The sequence below is a fragment of the Artemia sp. Qi Xiang Cuo genome, chromosome 8 (assembly GCF_049724085.1).
Source record: "Artemia sp. Qi Xiang Cuo chromosome 8, ASM4972408v1, whole genome shotgun sequence".
NCBI lineage: Eukaryota > Metazoa > Arthropoda > Branchiopoda > Anostraca > Artemiidae > Artemia > Artemia sp. Qi Xiang Cuo.
This window is the reverse complement of record NC_142801.1, coordinates 42,326,101-42,350,510: the sequence shown is the minus strand read 5'-3', so window position 1 is coordinate 42,350,510 and position 24,410 is coordinate 42,326,101. Positions and strand designations below refer to the sequence as shown.

Genomic DNA, 24,410 nt, shown 5'->3' with positions numbered 1-24,410 from the left:
TAATTACTGAAAAAAATGTATATTTCGAGGCCCACAGCACAATACAGGAAAATACATTCACAAAAAAAAAACAATTCATTCGAAGTTTTTTTTATGTCTTAATTATGTCATTTCCATCTTAGGCTGCCATATATTCTTCAGTTCTCATCAGTTTCTTTTTCTTCTTCTATCTTAAACTGCCTTATATTGTTAATTTCTCATGAGTTTCATTTTCTTCTTGGAAGTAAACTCGAAGAGAAAAAAGAAGAAAAACACTTTTATACACAGTATGTAACGAAAACTTACATACCAATTTCATCAGGATCACACTGTTCTTCTTCTAACTGATTTTGGTCGCATTCCAAATCGGAAGGAACAGAGAAACTTTCGAAGTAGCCCAAGACATACTGAAGGACTGACAGATCATATAAGCCAAGCCAGGTAGGGATAATCGTCTTTTCATGCACCTTGGAAAATAGCATGTTAGTTTAACCTGGACCTCGCTAATAATGATTTATTGAAGTGTACGACTGGGTAACTAAACGCAACATGTGATATAAGAGGTACAGAAATTCCGAAATTACTAACCCACTTCCAGGTTCACTGAAGTCTGTTTTGTGTACTGGGAAATCCGACCCCCTCCTGTTTTGAATACATCTTCCAAATAGAGGGATATGCCACTTTCGGAAAAAAAAGTTGGAAGCATCTATTCAGTTCACAGTTCTGAAATATTTCCCTTTCAGTTCTTATTTTAAGGAAATCTTAAATTTTATTTTTATGACTTATTTACCTCCTTTTACTCTATATTTAGAATATGAATACTATAGATCCGGTTTTAAAGTCACATTGTTTGTTTGGCTATATTTCAAAATATTCACATTGTAACATTCGTTTATATGATTTTGCCGTCTTAAGTGAAAGACATGAGGCCCTATGCATCCGCTTTGGCCAAAAGACTTCTATAAATCCCCAGTCTTAGAAACTCCCGGCCATACTCCAATCAGGAATTGCCGTCCAGAGAAAAAGGCCAAAAGTTTCTATAATCACTCCAATTTACAGCAAAACAGAAAAATGTACGAATTTTATTCTGTCTTTAGTTTTCAGTTTTAATCTTGAACTGTACTTTTTTTCTCTCCTTATATATCCTGTTCTTACCCTCCTTATAACTTAATATAATGTCAGATTTAAAGTTGATTTTTATGTTGGACGATTGATTTTTATTTGAATAACGTTTTCAAGTTGATGACCAGTTTGGAAAGATTTATTTTGCGAAGAGGAATTAAGGACAGTTCTAAAATGATTAAAAAATAATAAGACCTCAGCTAATGATAGTGTGGTAAATGAGTTTTTGAAATATAGTGGTTGCGAATTTAAAAGTTACTGTAGAAATAAATATGATTCTTGAAGAAAGGGGGAGTACTAGCGATTTTAGGAAAACTTTAATCAAATCCCTTTATAAGGAAGGTGATATAAGTGAGTTTGGTAATTACAAAGGCAGTAGCTTGGTTTCTGTAGGAAGAAAATTAATTAGCATGATGATGCTTATTAGACTGAGATGCCGTAAATAAAGTTTTAAGAGAAGAACACTGTGGTTTTAGGAAGAGGGGAAACAAATTTTCACTAGTAGATCAATAACTTAAAAGTATCTGAATCGTCAAACCTCTTTGGTCCTCAGTATTATTGGTTAGTAAATGCCATTTGATTCAGGCGATAGAAGAGTTTTAGCGAAGCTCCTATTCTTGCATGGTATAAATTAAAAACAAAATCTGAAAAGGAATTTTTTTCAAAGGAAAGTAAAGGTCATATTAAACTTAAGATCAGAAGAAATAAAAACCTATAATAATTCAAACTCAAAACGACCAGAAACTACTAATAAAGAATAAATGAAACCCAAACCGAACAAAAATTAAATAAACAATCATAGCAAATAAATATACAGAAGGTACTGATATACATAAATAAATAAATCTCAAACAAATAAGCTTTCAAATGGGGATAAATCCATTTATTTAGACAGAGAAAAAAGGTACTAAAGTCCAAATATTCGATCACATATCCAGCGACCGTCATCAGTAGAAATACTAAAATAATAAAATTGAAACTAGCATATTTATACAAAACAAAAGAAATAGTTTCTCAGGTTGTTAGCAAAATAGTGAACTTCCGGATTATTCACTAGATTATTTTCAGACAGAGTTTAATGACAAATCTCATTCAAAGTCTTGATGTAAATTTCCTTCTTTAATCTTGCCCAAATACAAAACAAATTTCCAATTAAGGTGGCAAAGCCTTTCGTGTCTTCTAATTGCAAACCAAATATTGAGTTTAAAGCTGTTTACTGGGTTGGTCTCATTTCCCCGTATGTACAATGTATTTTCGACGTAACAACTTTAATTAGATGTTGTTTTCTTAGACCAAAGTGCCTTTCTATGATGAACAAATAAGCTTTCAAATGGAGATAAATCTATTTAAATGGGGATAGTCCAGATATTTCGATCACATATCCAGCGACCGTCTTCAGTAGAAATACTAAAATAATAAAATTGAAAGTTATTACTGACCTAAAAAGGTATTTGTTTTGTTGTGTATAAATATGCTAGTTTCAATTTTATTATTTTAGTATTTCTACTGAAGACGGTCGCTGTATATGATCGAAATATCTTGACTTCGGTACCTTTTATTCACTGTCTAAATAAATGGGTTTATCCCCATTTGAAAACTTATTTGTTCGTTATAGAAAGGCAGTAGGGTCTAAGAAAACAGCATCTAATTAAAGGTGTTACGTCTTAAATAAATCTTAAAACGAATAAAACTCAAATTGAATATGAAAATCAAACTTAAAACAAAGAAAAAAAAATATTTAACCATTAAAGAATAAATGAAACCCAAAACGAACAGAAATTAAATAACAAGCAGAGCAAACAAACATACAATAGGTATTAATATAAAATGAATAAATCAATATCAAAACAAATAAAACTTAATTTGAATATTCCTTCCCTGTAACTGTAAAAAGTCTAATTCCCAACTGTAAAAGTCTAAAGCCCACTGCGTCATTGGCGCTTTGACGCAGTAGGCTTTAGAATTTTACAGTTAGGGAGGGGGGGGGGCAGTAGCGAAACTCTTGTCTGTAGTAATATTTGTTCGTTTTAAGCTTGATTTAAATATTTAATTTAAGTTTTAATCTTTTTAAGATTTGTTTATTCATTTATATTACCTGTTGTATGTTTGTTTGCTATAATTGCTTATTTAATTTCTGTTCGTTTTGGGTTTCATTTGATCTTTAATAGTAATTTCAGGTTTTTTAAGTATGAATTATTATAGGTTTTTATTTCTGCTGATCATAAGTTTTATATGGCCTTTATTTTCTTGGAAAAACTTATTTTCGGAAAGTTTTTTTTTTATCAATTTCTGTTCGTTTTTCATTGCCAAAGTTTAAAGTTTTTCAAAATTCCCTTTTTCAAAATCAATTTCTTTTTGAACATCACAGTTTCATCAAAGTATCAAAACTAGTATCAAAGTAACAGAGTATATCAAAGTAACAGAGTATCAAAGTAAACAAAGTATCAAAGTAAACTTAGTATAAAAGTAACAATAAGCAACTTTCATAACTTACAGCCCTTGCACCGGGGGCTGGGGGTGTTCAACCCCAGAAGCACGGTTAATTGGCCTTTGAACTATTTTGAAGAAAATGGCTATCTTAAAATTTTTACCGGATGCCTTTAGGGAAAAGGTGTGGGAGGGATGGGGCTAGTCGCCCTTTGATCACTTTTGACTCTTAAAAAAAGAACTAGATGTTTCAATTACCAGTCGGATGAGCTCCTTCAAAAGTTAATACAACCACCCTTTCCACAAAAACCTTATATGTTAACAATGGGAAATTTGCAAAACTTATAACCTTTATCCCAAGGAATGGGGGGGGGGTATCGAGCCCCCATTATAAAAGTATAGTTATTTCACATTTGGACTATTTAGAAAAAAATGGCTATTTCAAAATTCTAATCGAACGGATTTGGGGAAAAAGGGCATGGGGGGACTGGTTACCGTTCGATCACTCATGAATTTTAAAAAGGGAGCTAGAACTTTCTATTTTGAATCGAATGAGCCTTCTCCGAAGTCTATACAACCATCCCTTCCAGAAAAACCTTATATGTTAACGATGGACAGCTTGAATATCTTAAAGCCCTTGCCCTGGGGGCTGTGAGGGGCTTTGTCAACTCCGGAGGCATATTTATTTGACTTTCTGACTATTTTGAACATAATGGCAATCTCAAATTTTTACCCGATGCATTCGGGGAAAGAGGGCATGGGGGGGGGGGGGGGGGTTCTAGTTGCCCTCCAATTAATTTTGACTTTTATAAAGGGCAATGGAGCTTCCTATTTACAAACAAATTAGCCCCCTCCAAAGTTTATACGACCACCCCTTTCGTAGGAAGTACCTCCGGGGGAAAAATAATAAAGTATTGAAGCTAATTAAGAATTGTTTATTCATTTATATTTGCACCTGTTATCTTTATGTTTGCTAAGATCGTCAACTTTGATTTCTGTTCGTTTTGGGTTCATTTATTCTTTAATAGTAATTGCTGGTCGTTTTGAGTCTGGACTATACAATAGGAATTAATTTTTGTTGGTCTTGAGTTCAATGTCGCTCTTAACTTCTCTTTGAAAAAGTTCTTTTTATGCCAATTTTTTTTTCAAAATTAATTTCTGTTTGTTTTTATTATCAAAGTTTTTTATTGGTTTATAAAAGGTATCTTTCTACAGTTTTCATGCCTTAGATTTAAAAATTCAAATATACAATTATAATTTATTAGTTAACTATTGAATTGTTGAATTTTATTATCAAAGGAATTTATTTATGCTGGTTTTAAGTTTAATATGGCTCTTTACTTTTCTTTGACAAACTTCTTTTTTGGAAAGTTTTTTTTTTTTAATTAACTTTTCTTTGAAAAACTTCTTTTAGTGGAAAGTTTTTACTTAATCTCTGTTCGTTTTTATTACCAATTTTTTTTTTTTTTGCATAAAAAAGTTATCATGTATTTGCAGTAGGTTGCATCAAGACAAGGCTTATTGTAGAAAGAGAAAAACCAAGACAGATAGTCCAAGTAATTGTGGAGGCAATTACTTGAATTTGAAGTTATCATGTATTTTGCAGTAGGTTGCATCAAGACATGGCTTATTGTAGAAAGAGAAAAACCAAGACAGATAGTCCACGTAATTGTGGAGGCAAATGTTTAAATGGCTGCGGCACGGGTAAATAAAAAGTTTTTTTTGAAATGTGCTCAAAAATAAGACATCACTCATATATGCCTATTTTTTTTCCAAAACTGAGGCTCTAAATGAATTTTCTAAAACTCTTGATCAATGCAGGTCGTTTTTCCAGGCCAGAACACCCCTGGATGGCAATTTTCCAAAAAAAAAAAACATATTGAAAATTTATATATAAATAAATAAATAGTTATTGGTCGTTTAAACAGAGTATATATATATATATATATATATATATATATATATATATATATATATATATATATATATATATATATATATATATATATATATATATATATATATATATATATATGTATATACTAGTCTCATTTGTTGGCCAGGCCGTTCATATTCACCCATTGTGAATTTATCTTGTTCGGATTGTTCTCTTGAAATTAACTCGTTTCATAGTTCAGGTGGTTGGACAAACTTTTTTTTATTCCAACGAATCATCATTTATAATAATTGTAAATTTACATTTCTTAGGTCGTCCTCTTGTCATGTTTTCTTACAGGTTTAAAACTGTTTAGATAGCTTCTAAAAAAAGACTAATACTTATCCCCAAACAAGATCGGTTATGTGATATGAATGAGGTTATTGAAATCGATATTATGATGTGAGTGATAATCAATATGACGTCATTTATGGCTGTAACATGTATAAAGACATGTTAATGTTTTCCAAAATTAAGGCTCTAAACCAATTTTCTCAAAATTTTGACCTATCTAGATCGTTGTTTCAGGCCACAAAACCCCAGGATACCAATTTTGCAAAAAAAAAAAAAAAAAAAAAAAAAAAAAAGACGTTTTCGAGATAGAATTATACATAAATGCACAACTATTGCTCGTTTAAAGAGATATGATATATTTATTTACAACTTAGCTAGTAGATGCGCAGAGAGGTTACTGGTATTTTTTGTGGGAGGAGGGGCAGTCTGAACCATCAAAAGGTGTATATTTAGGGCTAACTTTCACGCCTTTCTGCCAAGCCCTTTGTTTTAAAATGGAACAGCGATTTAACCTCCAATATACCCTTATTTGGAAGACTAAATTTGGACTAAGCTGGTAATATGGGTGGTAAGGGTAGAATGTCTCACCTGTTATTCCAAAAAATTCAGTTTGAAGCAAAAACCAACATTTATACGATGCTATTAAGCGGCTGGAAGTATTCCTCGGGATTATGTTAAAAACTGTGTGGCATTGTAGGCTAGCTTTTCTGTTAATCTTTTCGGTTACTTACTTTCATAAGATGTCATTTATTTACAATTTTCTATCGCTTTTTGTTACAACAGTAGAGTGTGGCTTTTTTAGTAATTGCTTACCAGTAATCATACAGGTAATCCTGTATGAATACCTCTTATAATAGTAATCATATCATATGCTTACCTGTAAAAAGGCTGAAGTGGTGGGGGGCTCCTAAAGACCAATATATTCCCAATAAAGCCTACTTTAAAGAGTATAAACATCCTATCTGAAAAAGCATTTCGACCTTTCAGGCACCCCTTAAAACAATTTAAAGGGTCATCTTTTTCACAGGGTGATTTTTATTTTTCCATAACTGTAAATCAAAAGTTTAAATTTTAGCGTACAGGGCAGTTAGGGTAGGACCTATCCCATGATTTAGACTCTGCAAAATATGAGAAAGACAGACAAAAACGAACAAACCAAAAACAAACAGAAGTCCACATATAATTTGGGGGGGGGGGGGTGTGGGTTCCAACCTCTCAATAATTTATTCTAAAGTTACTTTTGTTCAATGATTCAACTTTTGTTCAATGACTGAATGCTCATGCCCCATAGCAATGGAATGAACAGTTTCATAAGTATTTTATCAGACTGCTTCAGGACTAAAAAGTTTATGTATCATCATATGTGCTTTGAACAATCAAGTTTTCAGTTATGTATTTCGGAATATAAAGTGATTTTAGTAAGCCCATAGATTGGCTTTGGGACTTGCGATTAAGAAGGAACATATTTTCAGCCGTTAAAAATCTTGACTCTTTTCTAAAACCAACTTTCAGTTGAAGCAATTTCTCCAATTTTCGTTGGGAATTTGGGTCGTCTTTCTCCAAAAACTTTTAAGTAAAGTTTTGGGCTAGCCCCCCCCCCAAATTTTTTTTATATTTGTCCCATTTTCGGGAGGCCCATGCCACCAGTCCAAATTTGTTTTGCACACCAGGGTTGCCTTGACCCAAGAAATTATGGAAGCAAGTTCCAAACTAATAAGAGACACAAAGTTTCTTAGTCAATTACATACCTTCCTGCCTGCCTTTCTCATCGCAAGATAATCTGCATTATCCTTATCCCAGGAAAGATCCCTGAAAGTTTCAAGCTATCTGGACACCCAAGATTCAACATGTCCACTTTCTTCTACTACAAAATCTATCGATAAACGTGGGGAATTTTTATTAATTAGAGCCCTTGCTGATAGGTCTAGTAGGCCCTGCGTGCATGCTAGAAATTTTTACTATTCCATAGAAACCAGCTGTATGAAATTATCAATGTGATGCAATGGGGCTACGGAGACACCTGAAGACAAAAAAGGGTGCACAAGGGGAGATTTGCCCCTTAATTAGCCACTAGAAGTTTCAATTTCCAATCGAATAAGGCTCCTCTTAAATTTCTACGACCACCTTTTCAAAATGAGCTAGCTGAGGAAAAACATATATATTATTAAATGTAATAATAATGAAAAACATATATATTATTAAATGTAATATTGCCTCCAATAGATTAGAGGCACTTCGATCCGTTCAAAGTCAACGCAGGAGTGTTGACTTTGATTAAACATTAAGTGTAAAGGCATTGAAAAAGTTAACCGAAATGCACAGATTTTTTTTTAACTTGTATAAGACCTGAAAACATCAATATAGAAAAGAGTTACCTTAAAATATCTTTGAAGCTTCCATAAGCTTTCTCGAGTGAGAACTCCATTCTCTAACAAATACATTTCACTTAAAAGAACTTTCCTCCGGACTACGTCCACTATGTTGTTTTTTTCAACTAACTGTTGAGTCAACTCCGTCAATGTCCGCTTTTTCTTCATGTAGTCACGTGAACCAACTGTTTTAAGTTCTTCTCTATGTCTTTTTCTCTGTTCATACAAAGAATACTCATTCAAATTCTTTGTCCGTGACACAAGACCAATCCGAAGAATATTACTGGTAAATTTCAATATGCCTTCTAGAAACTGATCTAAGGCATGGTTTGTAAAGCAAACAACTAGAATGGGACTTCTGGGAGAAAAATCTCCTCCTCGCCAAAATCGCCGATTCTTAAGCAGAACTTCCACTATTTTTAAGCCAATAAAGGTCTTACCAGTGCCTGGAGGACCCTGAATTAAAGCCACCTTTTCGGTTAGAGCCAAATTCAAAGCTTGAAGCTGACTTCTATCGAAACCTGTTGTTTCTTCTGTTAATATGCCATCAAGATAAGCAATATTGATGTGGTGTTCTTGGTTAGAGGCATGGATCAGGGAACTTAGGTCATAAACCACTTCTGCAGGCCTGATGTCGTCTTTTCTCAGGTAATCAGGAAGGCATGAATCCTTATTATGCCCTAAAATAAATTCCTTCATGGGGAAACTTTCCTCTGTGTATTGCTGCAATATGCGCAGAACGTTTCTGCAAGCCTCGGAATATAGCGATAGCTCAGCCATGATAAAGGTGTCATTTGTGAAGTCTATTACAGAACTATTCTCTAACATATTAACATAGGTTTCCCCTCTTTCTGACAGTGCTTTAGTATCTCGGTAAGCAACTGTTGCTAAAATCCCAGTATCAAAGTCATCTTTGGTGAGACAAAGAAGTGATCCATACATTAAGCGCTTAGAAGTTTCCCAAACAACTCTCTTAAGTCTGTTTTTTGAAAAAGAAATAATGTACATTCCTTTAAGAGCATCATAGTCAACAAACTTGACATCTTCATAAATTCTTAAAGCATCAGCTCGGTTAACACAGCGTCCCCTTTCTTTTTTGATCTCTCGGTATTTCCATATCCCAGATCGAAAAGGTCGAAAGTAATCCTCCCTTAGAAGTCGAAACTGGATGTCCAAATATTCTTTTGCATCTGTGTAAGGGATACGTACCTTTGCGGGACGAAGGAAAGTTCTTCTTTTGGAATTTATATCCGCCATTGTCGGAACAATATTTAAAGTCTTGTAATCATCAGGAGGCTCATCATACTTTTGTTTTTCTATGGGTTTCCTCATTTCTTTTTTCAACACCCCAAAGTTCATCCTAGGCTCCTCTAACTCACGCGTTTGACTTCTATTTGCATCAGTTAGCCGTAATTGAAGCAAGTGCAGTTCATTGCAAATTTCATTTTGAAAATCTTCATCTTCTCTGAGCAAAGTAATCATTTTTTGAATTAAAAGTTCGAAAAAGTTTGGAGTGGCCACAATTTCACAAAATGATTGAGGAGCCGTATCCAAACACGATTTACAAAACGTTACAAAGTCGTTACAAAGCTGATAGGTAGTTTTATTGTTCAGTATTTCTTCAGCTTTTATTTTGTTAACGTGGAAAAGAAACTGATCTAGAAAGCTTGACTCCTTAATCATCATTAGAATATCAATAAATAAACTTTGATCTAAAGCTTGTTTCAACGACTCGCACATTTTAGAAAGTACTCTCATTATCAGGCAGTACCAAGAATACTTGCGTTTCCTTTGAATAATGGTTTTAAGCTCTTCCTTTCTTTCAGTTAAGATTCTTAAAATTTCAACAGGCTTAAAATCAAGCATTAATTCGAAGTCCTTATACCCTAACATAGAACTACCTAGCTGGGAGAAAAGATTATCAGAACTTATACTTTCATTGTCTCCCAGCCCGGCATTAGCACTGGCTTTATTTGCTTCATTCTGAATAGATTCTTCGGGTTCACTTAAGGGCTCAGCTTCAATGTTCAATCTAATAGACATTACACAACTATCTACTGGGGTTTTATCTTCGATCAAATTGTCTTCTTTTGCAAGTCCTACTTGAGTATCTGCTTTTTCCAAGCGACTAGGAATTTTTGAAGAAGAAGAAGGGAAAACTTGACCTTCTCCACTCATATTTCCTTTTTGCCGAAGCTTAGAATCGGGGTGTTCTTTGTTTCCACTATTCGCTTTGTTTACATTTTTATTCTTATGAAATTTCTGGCTTTGATGCTTCGAATACTTCGGCCGCGTTTGATTTTTACATTCTGGGCTAAAATTGTAGCTACATGATGGTGTATCAGAGCTTCGGTAGTTGTTTTGACTGTGGATATTCCTTGCCTGTTCAACATGGGGGCTACCATTTTCCGATTGGTTTAAAAACTGACTAGTTTTTACATACTTTGCATATCGTTCCAGGGATGGTCTATCTTCTCTACCTCCAGAAGTTGTCTGAATAAATTCTGAAAAAACAAAGATTAAGGTAACATCTCGATAGAGGACAACTTAGTCACTTAGTACAGAAACGAAAACGCATAAAGAAATCCATAGTTAGTTACAGTTACGTGCAGTCCCAGATTAACTGTATAGGAGTAGTAAATTCTACGAGCCCAGTGTTCAAGAGGGTTCCACGCCAAGAGCAGAAAATGTTTAGCTGATTTTCAGCAAACATTTATAAAAGCAAAGATTTCAGCCAAAAATTTTATTTTTAAAACACAATTCTAGACATTGTACATATTTCAAAATTTGCACTATATAAGCCCTTTTGACCTTCCAGGGGGAAAGGTTAGCAACTTTTTATTAATTTCACATGGTAGACGGTTTCATGAAATTTCAATCTTGAAAGTAGATGCAAGGTGATAGAAGAACAAACACATTCATTAAAGTAGATTCCACTACGCGAAACTCCCTTTTCTCTTTCAATTTTCCTTTTTCTTTTCCTTTAATTTCCAATTACCCTGAAGGGGGACTAGAATTAAATTTACGTAATTTCCCATTGCGCGGTTCGGATCTCTTTTCATAGAGGTAAACATCCTACAGAATGGGTTGAATACAAACTAGAAGTAATATTTTTACAAGGCTTTATTTTTACATGACCTTTAAAGTATTTAATTTATGTTTAATTTTCAATATTTGGAGAAGAGAAGTTGGACCATTCTTCCTGCCTTACGGTTATTACTTTCCTAACTACAGTCTAGTTTTTCTACGATTTCATCTGTTTTTGAGTACAGCGCCAGAGCAGTGTCATGTGCATAAATAGTGTATTATTCTACAAGAGGCTAGATAGAGTATTGTTAGGGAAAAAAAATCGTCAGTCCTGGTGGAAGGGGACAGTAAAGAGCATCGTTAGAGTCCTATCTTTAGCAGATATTAATTACAATTACTACTTGTTAACAGGACAATATCGTGTATTTCGGGGTGATGGTGAAACTATTGGCTCACCAAAATTACTTGTCTTCGCAGTAAAACCGAAGGGCGACTTACAGATTTTCATGTTTTAACCAAAGCATGATAGTAGGGTCTTAAGGTTTTAGAGGGGACAGAAACTGAAAAAATAAACTAGGCTAGCTGACACATCCTTAATCGTTATAAATCTATGTAAAAGGAAAATTGGGTTATTGTGTCACTCTTGGAAAACATTTTTGTTTTCACTTTTGGGAATTTAGTATCAAGATGAAAAACGAAACAGATTTTTAGAGTGTATAGCAATAAAAAACTTACCACTACTAGGACGCAGTTCTCGAAACTCTTCTCTTGTAGAGAAACCAAAAGATGAATGCCCATGATAGCGGTCATTTGGCTCATAAGTTTCAGTAGCTTTACAAGGCTTAGGGTCTGCGAATACTGGCTTATATATCCTATCGCATTGTTCAAAGGCTCGAGCCGTATCTGACATTCTAGAAAAATAAAATACAGATTTGGACCTGAAACATCAGAAAAAAACAGACAGGAGTTTAAAGACAGAAGAGAAATTAAACAAAATAAGAAAAGAAAAATCTGAAAAATTCTAATCACGTCTTTTTGCTAATATTTGAGTGTAGAATACAAGTGAATAGACACAATATTTATAACTTCGAGAATTAGTCATTTAAACATATTTATTCATTATGTTTGAACTATGACCTAAACATTGGCTATATATTATACCTATTTGTTTTGCTTTTAGTAAAAGAGTAAGCATTATTGCTTTAAACATTTAGAGCCATTGTTCATTTTGTCTAGTTCCATGAATAGAATAAATAATTAAAAAAGAATTGATTGAAAGTAGGGAGCAAAAATAAACAAGTAGAAATTATTCCGTATATGAGGGGGATACCCCTTCCTCAATCCCTTACTCTTTACACTAAAGTCTTAAAGTCCTTTAAAGATACTTCTCATTCAAAGTCAACGACCCTGCTGTTTCAGAAGTCGATCTTAAAGAATTGTGACAAAAAAAAGCAGAACTTTAGCGTAAAGAACATGGATTGAGGAAGAGGTGGAACCCGTCAGATGCGAAATAATTTTTGTCATTTTAATTCAACGTTGCGCTTAACTTTAAGTTAAAAAAAATGTGTTTTATTTAATTTCTGGTTATTTTTGAAGTTGTGTCATGAAATACGCCTTCCCCCTCTAATGGGAACAATGGAATAATTGCTGGACTTATAGCAGTAGTAAGGGCGAAGGCACTCAGACTGTCCTGTCCCTTTTGACTGAATTTGAGTGATGAATCCCCTAATTAGCGTAATCAATTCTATGATCCTGTCATTTTTCACAAAACTTCAATGCTGAATCGTAATCCGATGGCACCCTGCCTTTAGCCATGATAGACCCCATCAGGCCTATAGGAAAATTGCTGTTTTGATACCTGTAAAATTATTTTAAAAGCCTAAAAATACATATGGATGGATAATCTTGATTGTGTGAAGTTTTCACGCTTCTACTGCTGACATTTCCCTATTTTGTTTGTTTTTTAGAAGTGTTCAAGCATTATTTATTTTTACAAATAAAATAAAGTAATCAAAACTCAATTTCGACTGTTCTGTTCGCATATTTCTAACTTTAGGAAATTTTGTTAGTACGTTTCTATCTTTTCCAAGTCTCTGTTTACGTGTTTCTGACTTTTTAAAAATTATGTTCGTGTGTCTTCGACTTTTACAAATTTCTGTTCAATTGTTTTGACTTCTTGAACATTCTGTTGGCGTGTTCATGTCGTTCTCAAAAGTATAATTATTTAACGTCTCAAATGGCTATCTCAAAATTTTCATCGGATGTCTTTGGGGAAAAAGGGAGCATGGGAAAGGGGGCTAGTTTTCCTAAGATCTTTTTGATCAGCTTCAAAAGGCACTCGAATTTTTATTTCTGTTCGAATGAGCACTCCAATCTTCTACAACCATTGGCTCGACAAAAAAAAACAACAACACATAAACACGCATTTGTCATCTTTCTACAAGCAAAAAAATGCACAGTTCCATATTTTGTAAAAAGGAACTTGAAACCTCTACAATAAATTTCTCTGAAAAACTCGGTTTGATACTGTGGTTTTCATTAAAATCGCTTGATTTTGTGGCGGTATTTCTCCCTTTTTTCAAAAATCACACAAATTCTTCCAAGCTTGTAACTTTTCATAGATAACATTGAACTTAATGAATTTCATATATTTGGGATCAGCATAAAAAGTCAATTCTTTTGATGTACCTAATGTTATGAAAATTCTACTTTTTAGAGTTTGGGTTACTGTCGGGCCGAGTTGCTCCTTACTTATAATGACGTCACCATGAATTGCTTGATTCTATTCAGGAGAGTGTTAAGTGTTTATTCCTCATCTAAGTAGTTTTTGGATGTTTATAGTTGGTGTATTTATTGGTATCATCTGTAACAGCAATTTGGCCATCCGCAATTTCATTCTTAAGGTGTACCAGTGTTCTTTTTGGGCCTATTCAGGGCAAGCTCAGGTTTTCCGTTGATTATATTAGTCTGCCTAAGTATAGTGACGATCAACAGTGGCAATGAAAACTGTACCCAAATTGTTCCAAACATCTCCTTCTATCTGATATACCGTAACCATAGTCGTACCTCAAAAGAGATTCTCTTGTAAATCTGTCTTAATTTCTATAATCCGAATAAGATCATGAGTCAGACAGATTCTGCGTCAGACAAACTGTTTAAGGATAAGTTTGGGAATATGGCTGAGGCAAGCGGTGTCAAACACAATTATTTTATAGCCGTAATAATTCGGTTAGCCTCAACGAGGTAAGCCAAAAATTTGCCAAGGAAAGTTAAAAACAAGACGATTTTAAGGAACTGGGGATCTTTAGAGAGGATAAAAAAAACAAAGTGTTAAAAAATCTATCTACCAAGTATAGCTTAACGTCTAGTAGGGTTTGTCAGGGAACGAATAAAAAATCAGTTTAGGTAATTGGGAATCTTATAAGGAGAGACAAAAGTGTTGAAAAATGTATCTGCCATGAAAAGCTAAAGGTTTAGAAGGGTTTTTGGTAGCAGTATAGCCCTAAATGTGTAAATGATAAAGAATTCAACTATCATAAATGACAAAGTATTTTCTACAAGAAGCAACTTTAGTGAGGTAGCATTTCAATTTCAAAATCAAAAAAAAAAAAAAAATTAGTAATAGAAATAAAACTTGCCTGTAATACTTGACATATCCATATCCTTTCTTTCCTTTTGTAATTTTATCTTTAACTACAGAAGCATAATCCAGATCACCAAACTTTGAAAAATGGTCCCGCAAATCAGCATCCGACATGGTTTTAGGAACCATCACGAACAATCTAAGAGGTTTTTCATCATCCCCTATGTCTTTTTTAGAACTCTGGTCACGACTGAAAGAGATCAAGAACATGATATATATACATGATACATATATATGCATATATTATCTTTATAAACGATCAATAACTGTGCATTTATTTGTTTATGTATTTTTTTCCTCAGAAACGGCTCCATATTTCTCTGGAAAATTTGTATCCTGGGATATTATGGCCTAAAAAAGATCTAGATAGGTCAGAAGTTTGAGAAAATTCGTGAAGAGTCTTAATTTTGGTTTTTGCAGTGACGTCTTGTACTAACATAAAAGTCTGCACTGATGTTACCTGGAACAAAACTTTTTTAGCTTAACTCTTAAAGTGAGCATCTATATACCGTTGTGACATCTTTCCATAGGAAAAAAATTATTTTATCTTAGTTTTTAGTTCAGAATCGCTAAGGTTATTATGTAAATTGCAAAAATATTTATGGTGTCTGAGCAATAATTTTAATTTTTTAACTCAAATTATAAAAATTCCTGAAAATTTAAAAACTAGTTTTTTTTTTACTCAAAGCGTGATTTTATGGGTAGAACGTTATACACTGAAAAGATATTTATATAACGTCAGACGGAAGACCCAAAAAACAAAAATATGCAGTATGGTTCTTTGGAACCACCACCTGAAAAATCAAACATGATAAGACCGAAAGAACGGCCCAACAAATTAAATTCACAATGGATAAAGCAAAATGGACCATCAATTGCAACAAGACCAATACGGGCAGCTACAGAAAAGGGCATTGCTAAATTGCATTGAGCAATCAAAATTCAAAATAAAGAGGAAAGACAAATGCAGTTAGAAGATATGCAACAGTGAATATCAAAACATGTGAAATTTAAAATGAAGAGCCAAGACACGTGCGTTTAGAAGACCTTCTTTTTTCCGAAGGTCCAAGTAAACGGGTAAACACAGTTAATACACAATCGAAGTAAAGGAATTTATTTTTTTACTAATATTTCTGTATTTGAATGTGATTTCAAAGCATTTCCAGATCTCGGATTTTTGAAGAGTTTTAGTGTGTTATTTTCGAGATATTTCTCACCACTTGGGAGCAAAAAGCATCTGTGTTACAATTCGTTACACCTCAAACCGTAGAATGACAAGCCTAAAAGGTCTACCAGCTGTAATTCGGCTGAATATCTTCGGGTGTAACGATACTCTTAAAAATTGAAGTAGATGCCTGTCAACTGCTTGTTGGCTAGACGGGAGACAGACCATTAAATTAAAATAAGCAATGGTCATAAAGAGCATCCAAAGATTAGATTGACATTATTTTGAAGTTTATTCAAAAAAAAAATCAGCCTTACTAGATGACAGGAAGGACAAATACCGTGGTAAATATTTTATCGTTAATGGACGAAAACGCTCAACAGAACGGCTTTACAAAACCATTTCAGTATTTAGGGATAGAAATTGCTCTTTTAGTCAAACCGGAATATAAATTTTTATCGAGATCATATAACTAGCATTTATTTTTGTCGATTTCTGCTTATGTAAAAAACAATTATGATCACAAACAGTAATTTGGTATTTAATATCTTCATATAAGAGAATTCCTTCAGCTTTAAAAATATTTTTATTGGATTCACGAAGAAACTTTTAAATTCTACCTTGCCACATCTTCCATCCAAGAAAGTTCCAAAACGAGACTCTTGGCTTACAATGACTTTTACGAACAAATTCATCAGGGATCGACATCTGCTTGGAGGGACAACAAATATAAGTTTTGGGCTGAAGAGACATCAATCATATCCATTTTCTTATCTTTTGAATGAAATAGAATTAAAAAGAAAAGAACTGAGAAAAGTGTCTTATAGAAAAATAAACTTAACAAAAAGTCACAAATGTTTTTTTTTCAGGCAAAATAGCTTTTTTTAAAGCTATTTTGGGGCCCTTATCTCGAAGGGCCCACCACAAGATGCAGGGTCAAAATTACGCCAGTAAATGAGATGGGATATCAGAAGCATACGCAATTTCGAGGACCCATATATCTTCCAGACAGGGAGAGGAGACGGTCTGAGAGTGCTAAAGGCCCAATTTGGCCTTCAAATTATGCCTATTGAAAATTCCTGCTTGATTCCAGCTCAAATAGGGTTCACGTGCCAAGTCTTCTGCTAAAAATATGGTGTTAGGGTGCGGGTAGGTGTTTCGGGGGGGGGTTCTCATCACCTACATGGGTTGTCTAATAAACAAATAGTCTTACGACATTAGTTTCAACCTGTCGTATAGGCAAAGTGTTCACTTTGAACCTCTAATCACAGAGGCTGAATATCATTGAATGTGCTATGATATAAATAAGGTAGTACAGACCTATCTTTCTGAGAAAAAAAAAACTTGGGAAGAGGGAGGACAAGGTTCAGCTTCGATTTAGTTTATTTTTCACCAGTTGGGACTTGGCTCGTTTTTGTGCCGAATCAGGTCTCCACATCAAATCAAGACTTAGTTCATTTTGGCACCCGTCTAGATGGTAGTTGCTCTTTGCAAATCAGTGTCAATTAGAAACTGGTTTTCATTCGACAGTTTCTTTTAAAATACGTTTTTTTTTTTTTTTTAGTTTTCGGTTATTATGGGCCGAAGTTTGCTCTTTATTAAATTGGAACGACGCTACAACGATGTAACAAAACGAAGAAAAAGACTGCGTTTAAAATACTTTACCTGTGAGCAATCAAAACTTTAATTGGCCTTGGACCATTTCCAACATGCTTTCCATCTAAGGCTTCCATAGCAGCTGCTGCTTCTGATGTTTTACTGAACTTTACATATGCTATTCCTAGAAATGAAAGAAGGTCTTGGATGATCTTTTTATCTCTTGCAACTCAGCTCACATATCTAATAGTTGCCAACCAACCCCTCCAGTTCCAGTTTATATTATCGTGAGAATAGATTAGACGCAGCGTAATGGGCTGTGTTTTGCTATCTTTCGCGGTTTGCAAGTCTTGACAAGAAATGGTCTTCCCAAAAACAGGGGACAATGGACAAAGAAATAACCATTTTCGATGGTTTTTGACACCTATTCAGAAAAAATGTTCTTCCGTGTCCGTGAACACAAGACAAAACAGACATAATAAAACAAGACATAGTAAAAGAGAAAAATACAAAAAAAAAACATAAAGGGCTAAAAACACCACACAAAGAAACTCGGGAGTGAATGAAACAAACTACTGCTTTAATACTGGTACCCATTAATTTTGGAGAACTCAAATTTTTTTTAACTATTTTTTGCAATTCGTCTAGCAACTGAGGATTCAGGTCCACTACTTTTAATTTAATAGGCTAATAATTTGTCAGTTTCTATACTATGGAGACAGGCGAAGTAGGTACTTAGTAAATTGGAAAAAACATTGATGTTCTTTTGAGCTTTTTAGTTTTTGGAAAAGAAATTACTAAAAGGAATTACTAAAAGGGAGTGGCTTAGAGGATGAGAGTAAATACAATCAAACAGTTCGTGGTAACGAACTGTAAGTAAGGAGCGACCCGGCTCAATGGTAACCGAAACTGTAGAAAACGGAATTTTGATACCAATAGATACATCAGAAGAATCAGATTTTAATGCTGATTTCATATTTATAATTTTCATCAAGTTTAGTCTTACCCATCAAAAGTTACGCGCCTCAGAAAATTTGGCTGATTTTCGAAAAAAGGGGGAAAACCCCCTAAAAGTTATAGAACCTTAATGAAAATTACACCATCATATTCAGCGTATCAGAGAACCCTACTGCGGAGGTTTCAAGCTTCTATCTACAAAAATGTGGAATTTTGCATTTTTTGTCAGAAGAAAGATCACGGATGCGTGTTTTTTTGTTTTTTTCCCCAGGGGTGATCGTATTGACCCAGTGGTCCTAGAATATCGTGAGAGGGCTCATTCAAACGGAAATTAAAAGTTCTAGTGCCCTTTTTAAGTGACCGAAAAAAATGGAGGGCAACTAGGCCCCCTCCCACGCTCATTTTTTTCCCAAAGTCACCCGATCAAAATTTTGAGATAACCATTCTGTTCAGCATTGTTGAAAATATGATAAATATGTCTTTTAGGATGACTTAATCTCTTTGCGTCCCCTTGGGTTGGCCTTAAATCTCTGAACTGCATCCATGTTTAAAAGTGTGTTTTGTGTTTTGGTAATTATGCAGACTTTTTCAGAGGGTATTTTTTCTGGTAGTGGGGGGGGGGGGAGGGGATCAGGGGGTATGCGGGAGGATCTTACCATGAAGGAAGTTTTCATAGGAGAAGAGACATTGCTATGTAGGGGTGCCGGATTTCCCAGCATTATTTAAATAAAGATCAGAAATTAAATATAAAAAAAACAAGTTTTTTAACTGAAAGTAATGAGCAACATCAAAACTTAAAAGGACAGAAAATATTACGTATATGATTGGGTTCATCCCCTAGTCAATACCTCGCTCTTTAAGCCAATGATTATTTAGTATACTTTCATAAGAGCTATTTATTATAATTAACGGCATTTGGGATTAATGGGTCATTTTTAAAAAATTGGAAGAAAATTCGAACTTTAGCTTAAAGAGCAAGGTATTGACTAGGGGGCGAACCCTCTAATAAACGTATCAAAAATATATGAATATAGAGGTTCGTTACGTAAGCTAATTCGTAAGTTACATATATTTATTACTAATAAAAACGTTCGTAAATAAAATTAAACAGGTTTCGAGAAAGCCATTTAACCAAATAAAAGTAAAATTAATGTTCAATTTTTTTTTAATTATTCATGAACGGTGGGCCAAAATCAAAACCTGCATTAATTCAAAAACGTTCAAAAAATTAAATTAAAAAAACAAGTTTTTTTAACTGAAAGTAAGGAACGACGTTAAAACTTAAAACGAACAGAATTTATTCCGTATATGAAAAGGGATGTTCCCACCTCAGTGCCTCGCTCTTTATGCTAACGTTTGACTTTCTCCTAAATCTATTTTTTTAAAAAATAAAAAACTTTCGCATAAAGCGTACGGCATTGAGGTGAGGAACGCCCCTTTCATATACAGAACAAGCTCTGGTCCTTTTCAGTTTTATTGCTTTTCCTTACTTTCAAATAAAAAAAACTTGTTTTTTTTTTATTTAATAGCATTATAAAGGCTATCAGAAGCACTAGGTTAAACCGGAATTTAGATGAAATAATAGAGATGTAAGCTGGAAAATCCTTGGAATTTACAAGGTCGATGACACAGTTATTGAAAAGACTGGGCGACGTGACTGCTCTTTGATGGGTCACCTCCTAACTAAACAAATCTACCGCAAGGAACGGGTCTATTACACAAGGCATGACTTGGCCAGAGGCTTGCGGTTTCAAGTTATAAGCAGCTCAGAAATGAATGCTTAGTTTTCCCTTAATTGTTTGTGAACTAAGGTCTATTTGAACTTTCAGATACAAATTTCAAGCGAATAAAATAAAAAAAAATTCCAGCGCAACTTTTTGGCGATCCTTGCATCCAGCCTTTTTTTGTGCACAAGGTCCTTTCTCCAGGGGACTACAGCTTTAAGTTTCAAGCCGTTTGGAGGAGAAGGTTCTTTGGTTCGTTTTCAAGGGGGATAATATTTTTTCCCTCTTCTCTTGGGCATTAAGGTCCTCTTGGTGAATGCACATAAGGATGCATCCAGCCTTTTTTTTGTGCACAAGGTCCTTTCTCCAGGGGACTACAGCTTTAAGTTTCAAGCCGTTTGGAGGAGAAGGTTCTTTGGTTCGTTTTCAAGGGGGATAATATTTTTTCCCTCTTCTCTTGTGCATTAAGGTCCTCTTGGTGAATGCACATAAGGAACCAAAATTTTCACCGATCACAAAATTTGGGGGAGGAGGGCTTTTTGGCCCCATTTCTGGAGAGATCACGTCCCTAAGCTATTTTTACACTAGTTTCCTCTTGATCGGGTAATTTACAACTATAAATGGCAACTGACCCTACGCAGCAAGTTTTGGCACATTTTAGGACTTTCTAGCACCCTTCTCTCTCCTAGAAGATATTCCGTCCCCTCGGCCCAGGCCAAGGGGAATAAACCAATGTACCAATTTCTTTGGTACGTCGGCTTGAAGTTTCAAGCCAATTGGAAATTTGTTTCAAACTGCCTCTTGGCCCTATTTGGGGAGAAACTAAATTATCTTTTTCAATTTTTCTTGTGCATGGGGGTCTCCAAGGCCGAAAGATTTATGGATATGAGTTTCAAGCTCATCGGATAAATGGCTCTTTTTCGAATCCCATTTTTGGGGAGCCCATTCCCAAAACTAAAATTATTTTTGTAGGTTAGGATACCCTTCACCCAGAGACTTACGGATTCAAATTTCAATTAGTTCAGAAATTAAATGATTATATACCCTTTATGGGGCCACGCCTTTGGGAGAACTGGTATGTTGTTTTCCTTCTACATTCGGCCCCCTCCCCCAGTTTTAAGACTCTAAACAATTCAAGTTTAGAGCCAATTAGATGAGGAAAAAGTTGAAGCTTTTTTCAGGGGGGGGTACCTTCAAGAAAATTTCTTGGGTACATTTGGCTCCCTTTTCCTTCAGTGACATACTGATCATGAACGAAAAAATTATGGTCTCCCTACAGCGCTCATTCTCCTAACAAGATGTGTTTTGCTGGGTCCCGGGTACGATTCCTGTAAGTTTCAACATAATCAGACTCCCAAGACCAATCAAGTTCCCTTTTCCCACTATAAAACATATATTTAAGCAATTGACCAAAGTTATAGTCCTTGCCCCAAGAGTTGGGGGAGAAAGGTAAGTTATCCAAAGGAGCCAGATTTATTTTTGAAACATCTATCAGTTTGGAACATCCAACAACTAAATGGCTATCTCTACGTTTTGATCATATTTTGGGGATTTTATGATGGGTGGCAAAAAGTCCTTGCCCCAAGAGTTGAGGGAGAAAGGTAAGTTATCTCAGGAGCCAGATTTATTTTTGGAACATCTATCAATTTGGAACATTCAACAAATAAATGGCTATCTCTACGTTTTGATCATATTTTGGGGAGTTTAAGATGGGTGGCAAAAAGGAAAACATGGAGGGGTCGTTGTCCTTTAATCACATTCGACCCCAAAAAATTCCTTCCAACTTCCAATTTGAAATAGAATAAGCCCCCTCTAAAGTTTATTTTACCACCAATTCCACTCAAATCGGTTGGGGAAAAATGAAATAACAAATACATATATAATATGAAGGAAGCACAAGGCTTTATACTTAGGCGAGGCACAAGTGACGATTAGCAGAGTTTACGGCCATTTCCGAAGAGGCACATGGTTTCTTTTGATTTAGTTCAACGTCCCAACTATAATCTCTAAAAGTTCCCGTGAACAATTTGAGCTGTGCCTGAGATATTGCACGTATGCTCTTTTGTTAATTGAACACGCTTAATGATTTTCATTATTTAAAAACCTCTTTCAACATGCCCTGAAAGTTTCAACTCAATATCCTAAGCCGTGGCAGAGATATTAAGGATACACCCTTTTGACAACCTGGATGAATTTAGGACCTTTTGATTTAGTTTTGAATCACTCGCATTATGCCCTGCAATTTGTAACTTAAAAGCCTAAGCCATCCCTGCGCAAAACCCCTTTATGACAACCTGGATGCACATAATGCTTTGATTATTTCAACATTCCCCTTAAGATGTCCTTTAAGTTTCAACCTAATAAACTCAACCTTTGCTAAGATTAATTTAAAAAAAAACTTTCCGAAAAATAAGTTTTTCATAGAAAAGTAAAGGCCATTTTAAACTTAAGCTCACCAGATACAAATACCTGTTAAAATTAAGACTAAAAAAAACCAGAAATTACTACTAAAGAATAAATGAAACCCAAAACGAAAAGAACTTAAATAAATAATCATAGCAAATAACATACAACAAGTAAGGATATAAATGAATAAATGGATCTGGAGGCAAGTAGTGTTTTAACTGAATATGAAAATAAAATTTAAAACGAAAAAAAAAAATATTTTGCAATTTAAGCAGAAATAAAAACCAAAAGGAACAGAAATTAGAAGACAAAACAAAGTAAACAAACATAAAATAGATATTAATGTAAATGAATAAATAAATCTTGAAACGAGTGAAAATTAAATTGAATATGCAAATCAAGCTTGAAACGAACAAAAATCCATCCTAACAAGATGTGTTTTGCTGGGACCCGGATACGATTCCTGTAAGTTTCAACATAATCAGACTCCCAAGACCAATCAAGTTCCCTTTTCCCACTATAAAACGTATATTTAAGCAATTGACCAAAGTTATAGTCCTTGCCCCAAGAGTTGGGGGAGAAAGGTAAGTTATCCAAAGGAGCCAGATTTATTTTTGAAACATCAATCAGTTTGGACCATCCAACAACTAAATGGCTATCTGTACGTTCTGATCATATTTTGGGGATTTTATGATGGGTGGCAAAAAGGAAAACATGGAGGGGTCGTTGTCCTTTAATCGAATTCGACCCAAAAAAATTCCTTCCTACTTCCAATTTGAAATAGAATAAGCCCCCTCTAAAGTTTATATTACCACCAATTCCACTCGAATCGGTTGGGAAAAAATGAAATAACAAATACATATATAATATACAGGAAGCACAAGGCTTTATACTTAGGCGAGGCACAACTGACGATTAGCAGAGTTTACGGCCATTTCCGAAGGGGCACATGGTTTCTTTTGATTTAGTTCAACGTCCCAACTATAATCTCTAAAAGTTCCCGTGAACAATTTGAGCTGTGCCTGAGCACATGGCACATATGCTCTTTTGATAACTGAATACGCTTAATGATTTTCTTTATTTCAAAACATCTTTCAACATGCCCTGAAAGTTTCAACTCAACATCCTAAGCCATGACAGAGATATTAAGGATACACCCTTTTGACAACCTGGATGAATTCAGGACCTTTTGATTTAGTTTTGAATCACTCGCATTATGCCCTGCAATTTGCAACTTAAAAACCTAAGCCATCCCTGCACAAAACCCCTTTATGACAACCTGGATGCACATAGTCCTTTGATTATTTCAACATTCCCCTTAACATGTCCTTTAAGTTTCAACTTAATAAACTCAACCTTTACTAAGATTAATTAAAAAAAAAAAATTCCGAAAAATAAGTTTTTCAAAGAAAAGTAAAGGCCATTTTAAACTTAAGCTCAGCAGATACAAATACCTGTCAAATTCAAACTCAAAAAGACCAGAAATTACTATTAAAGAATGAATGAAACATAAAACGAACAGAAATTAAATAAACAATCATAACAAATAACATACAACAAGTAATGATATAAATGAATAAATAGATCTTAAAGCAAAAAAAATTAAATAAAAAAAACAAGTTTTTTTAACTGAAAGTAAGGAACGACGTTAAAACTTAAAACGAACAGGAATTATTCCGTATATGAAGGGGGCTGTCCCCTCCTCAACGCCTCGCTCTTTACGCTAAAGTTTTTTTATTGTTTAAAAAAATAAAGTTGTGAGAAA

At 34.4% G+C, this 24,410-nt stretch overlaps 1 protein-coding gene across 1 annotated transcript in view; it reads right to left on the bottom strand.

Moving 5' to 3' along the window:
- LOC148949426 (NFX1-type zinc finger-containing protein 1-like) overlaps window positions 1-24,410 on the bottom strand; it is a 292,710-nt gene that overhangs the window by 127,990 nt on the left and 140,310 nt on the right. The window contains exons 3-7 of the mRNA XM_089093454.1: window positions 17,628-17,742; window positions 14,793-14,987; window positions 11,890-12,065; window positions 8,134-10,631; window positions 290-446 (exon numbers count right to left, since the gene is read on the bottom strand). Coding sequence (XP_088949580.1) covers window positions 290-446; window positions 8,134-10,631; window positions 11,890-12,065; window positions 14,793-14,987; window positions 17,628-17,742 — 3,141 coding nt within the window. The remainder of the gene's footprint in view (window positions 1-289; window positions 447-8,133; window positions 10,632-11,889; window positions 12,066-14,792; window positions 14,988-17,627; window positions 17,743-24,410) is intronic.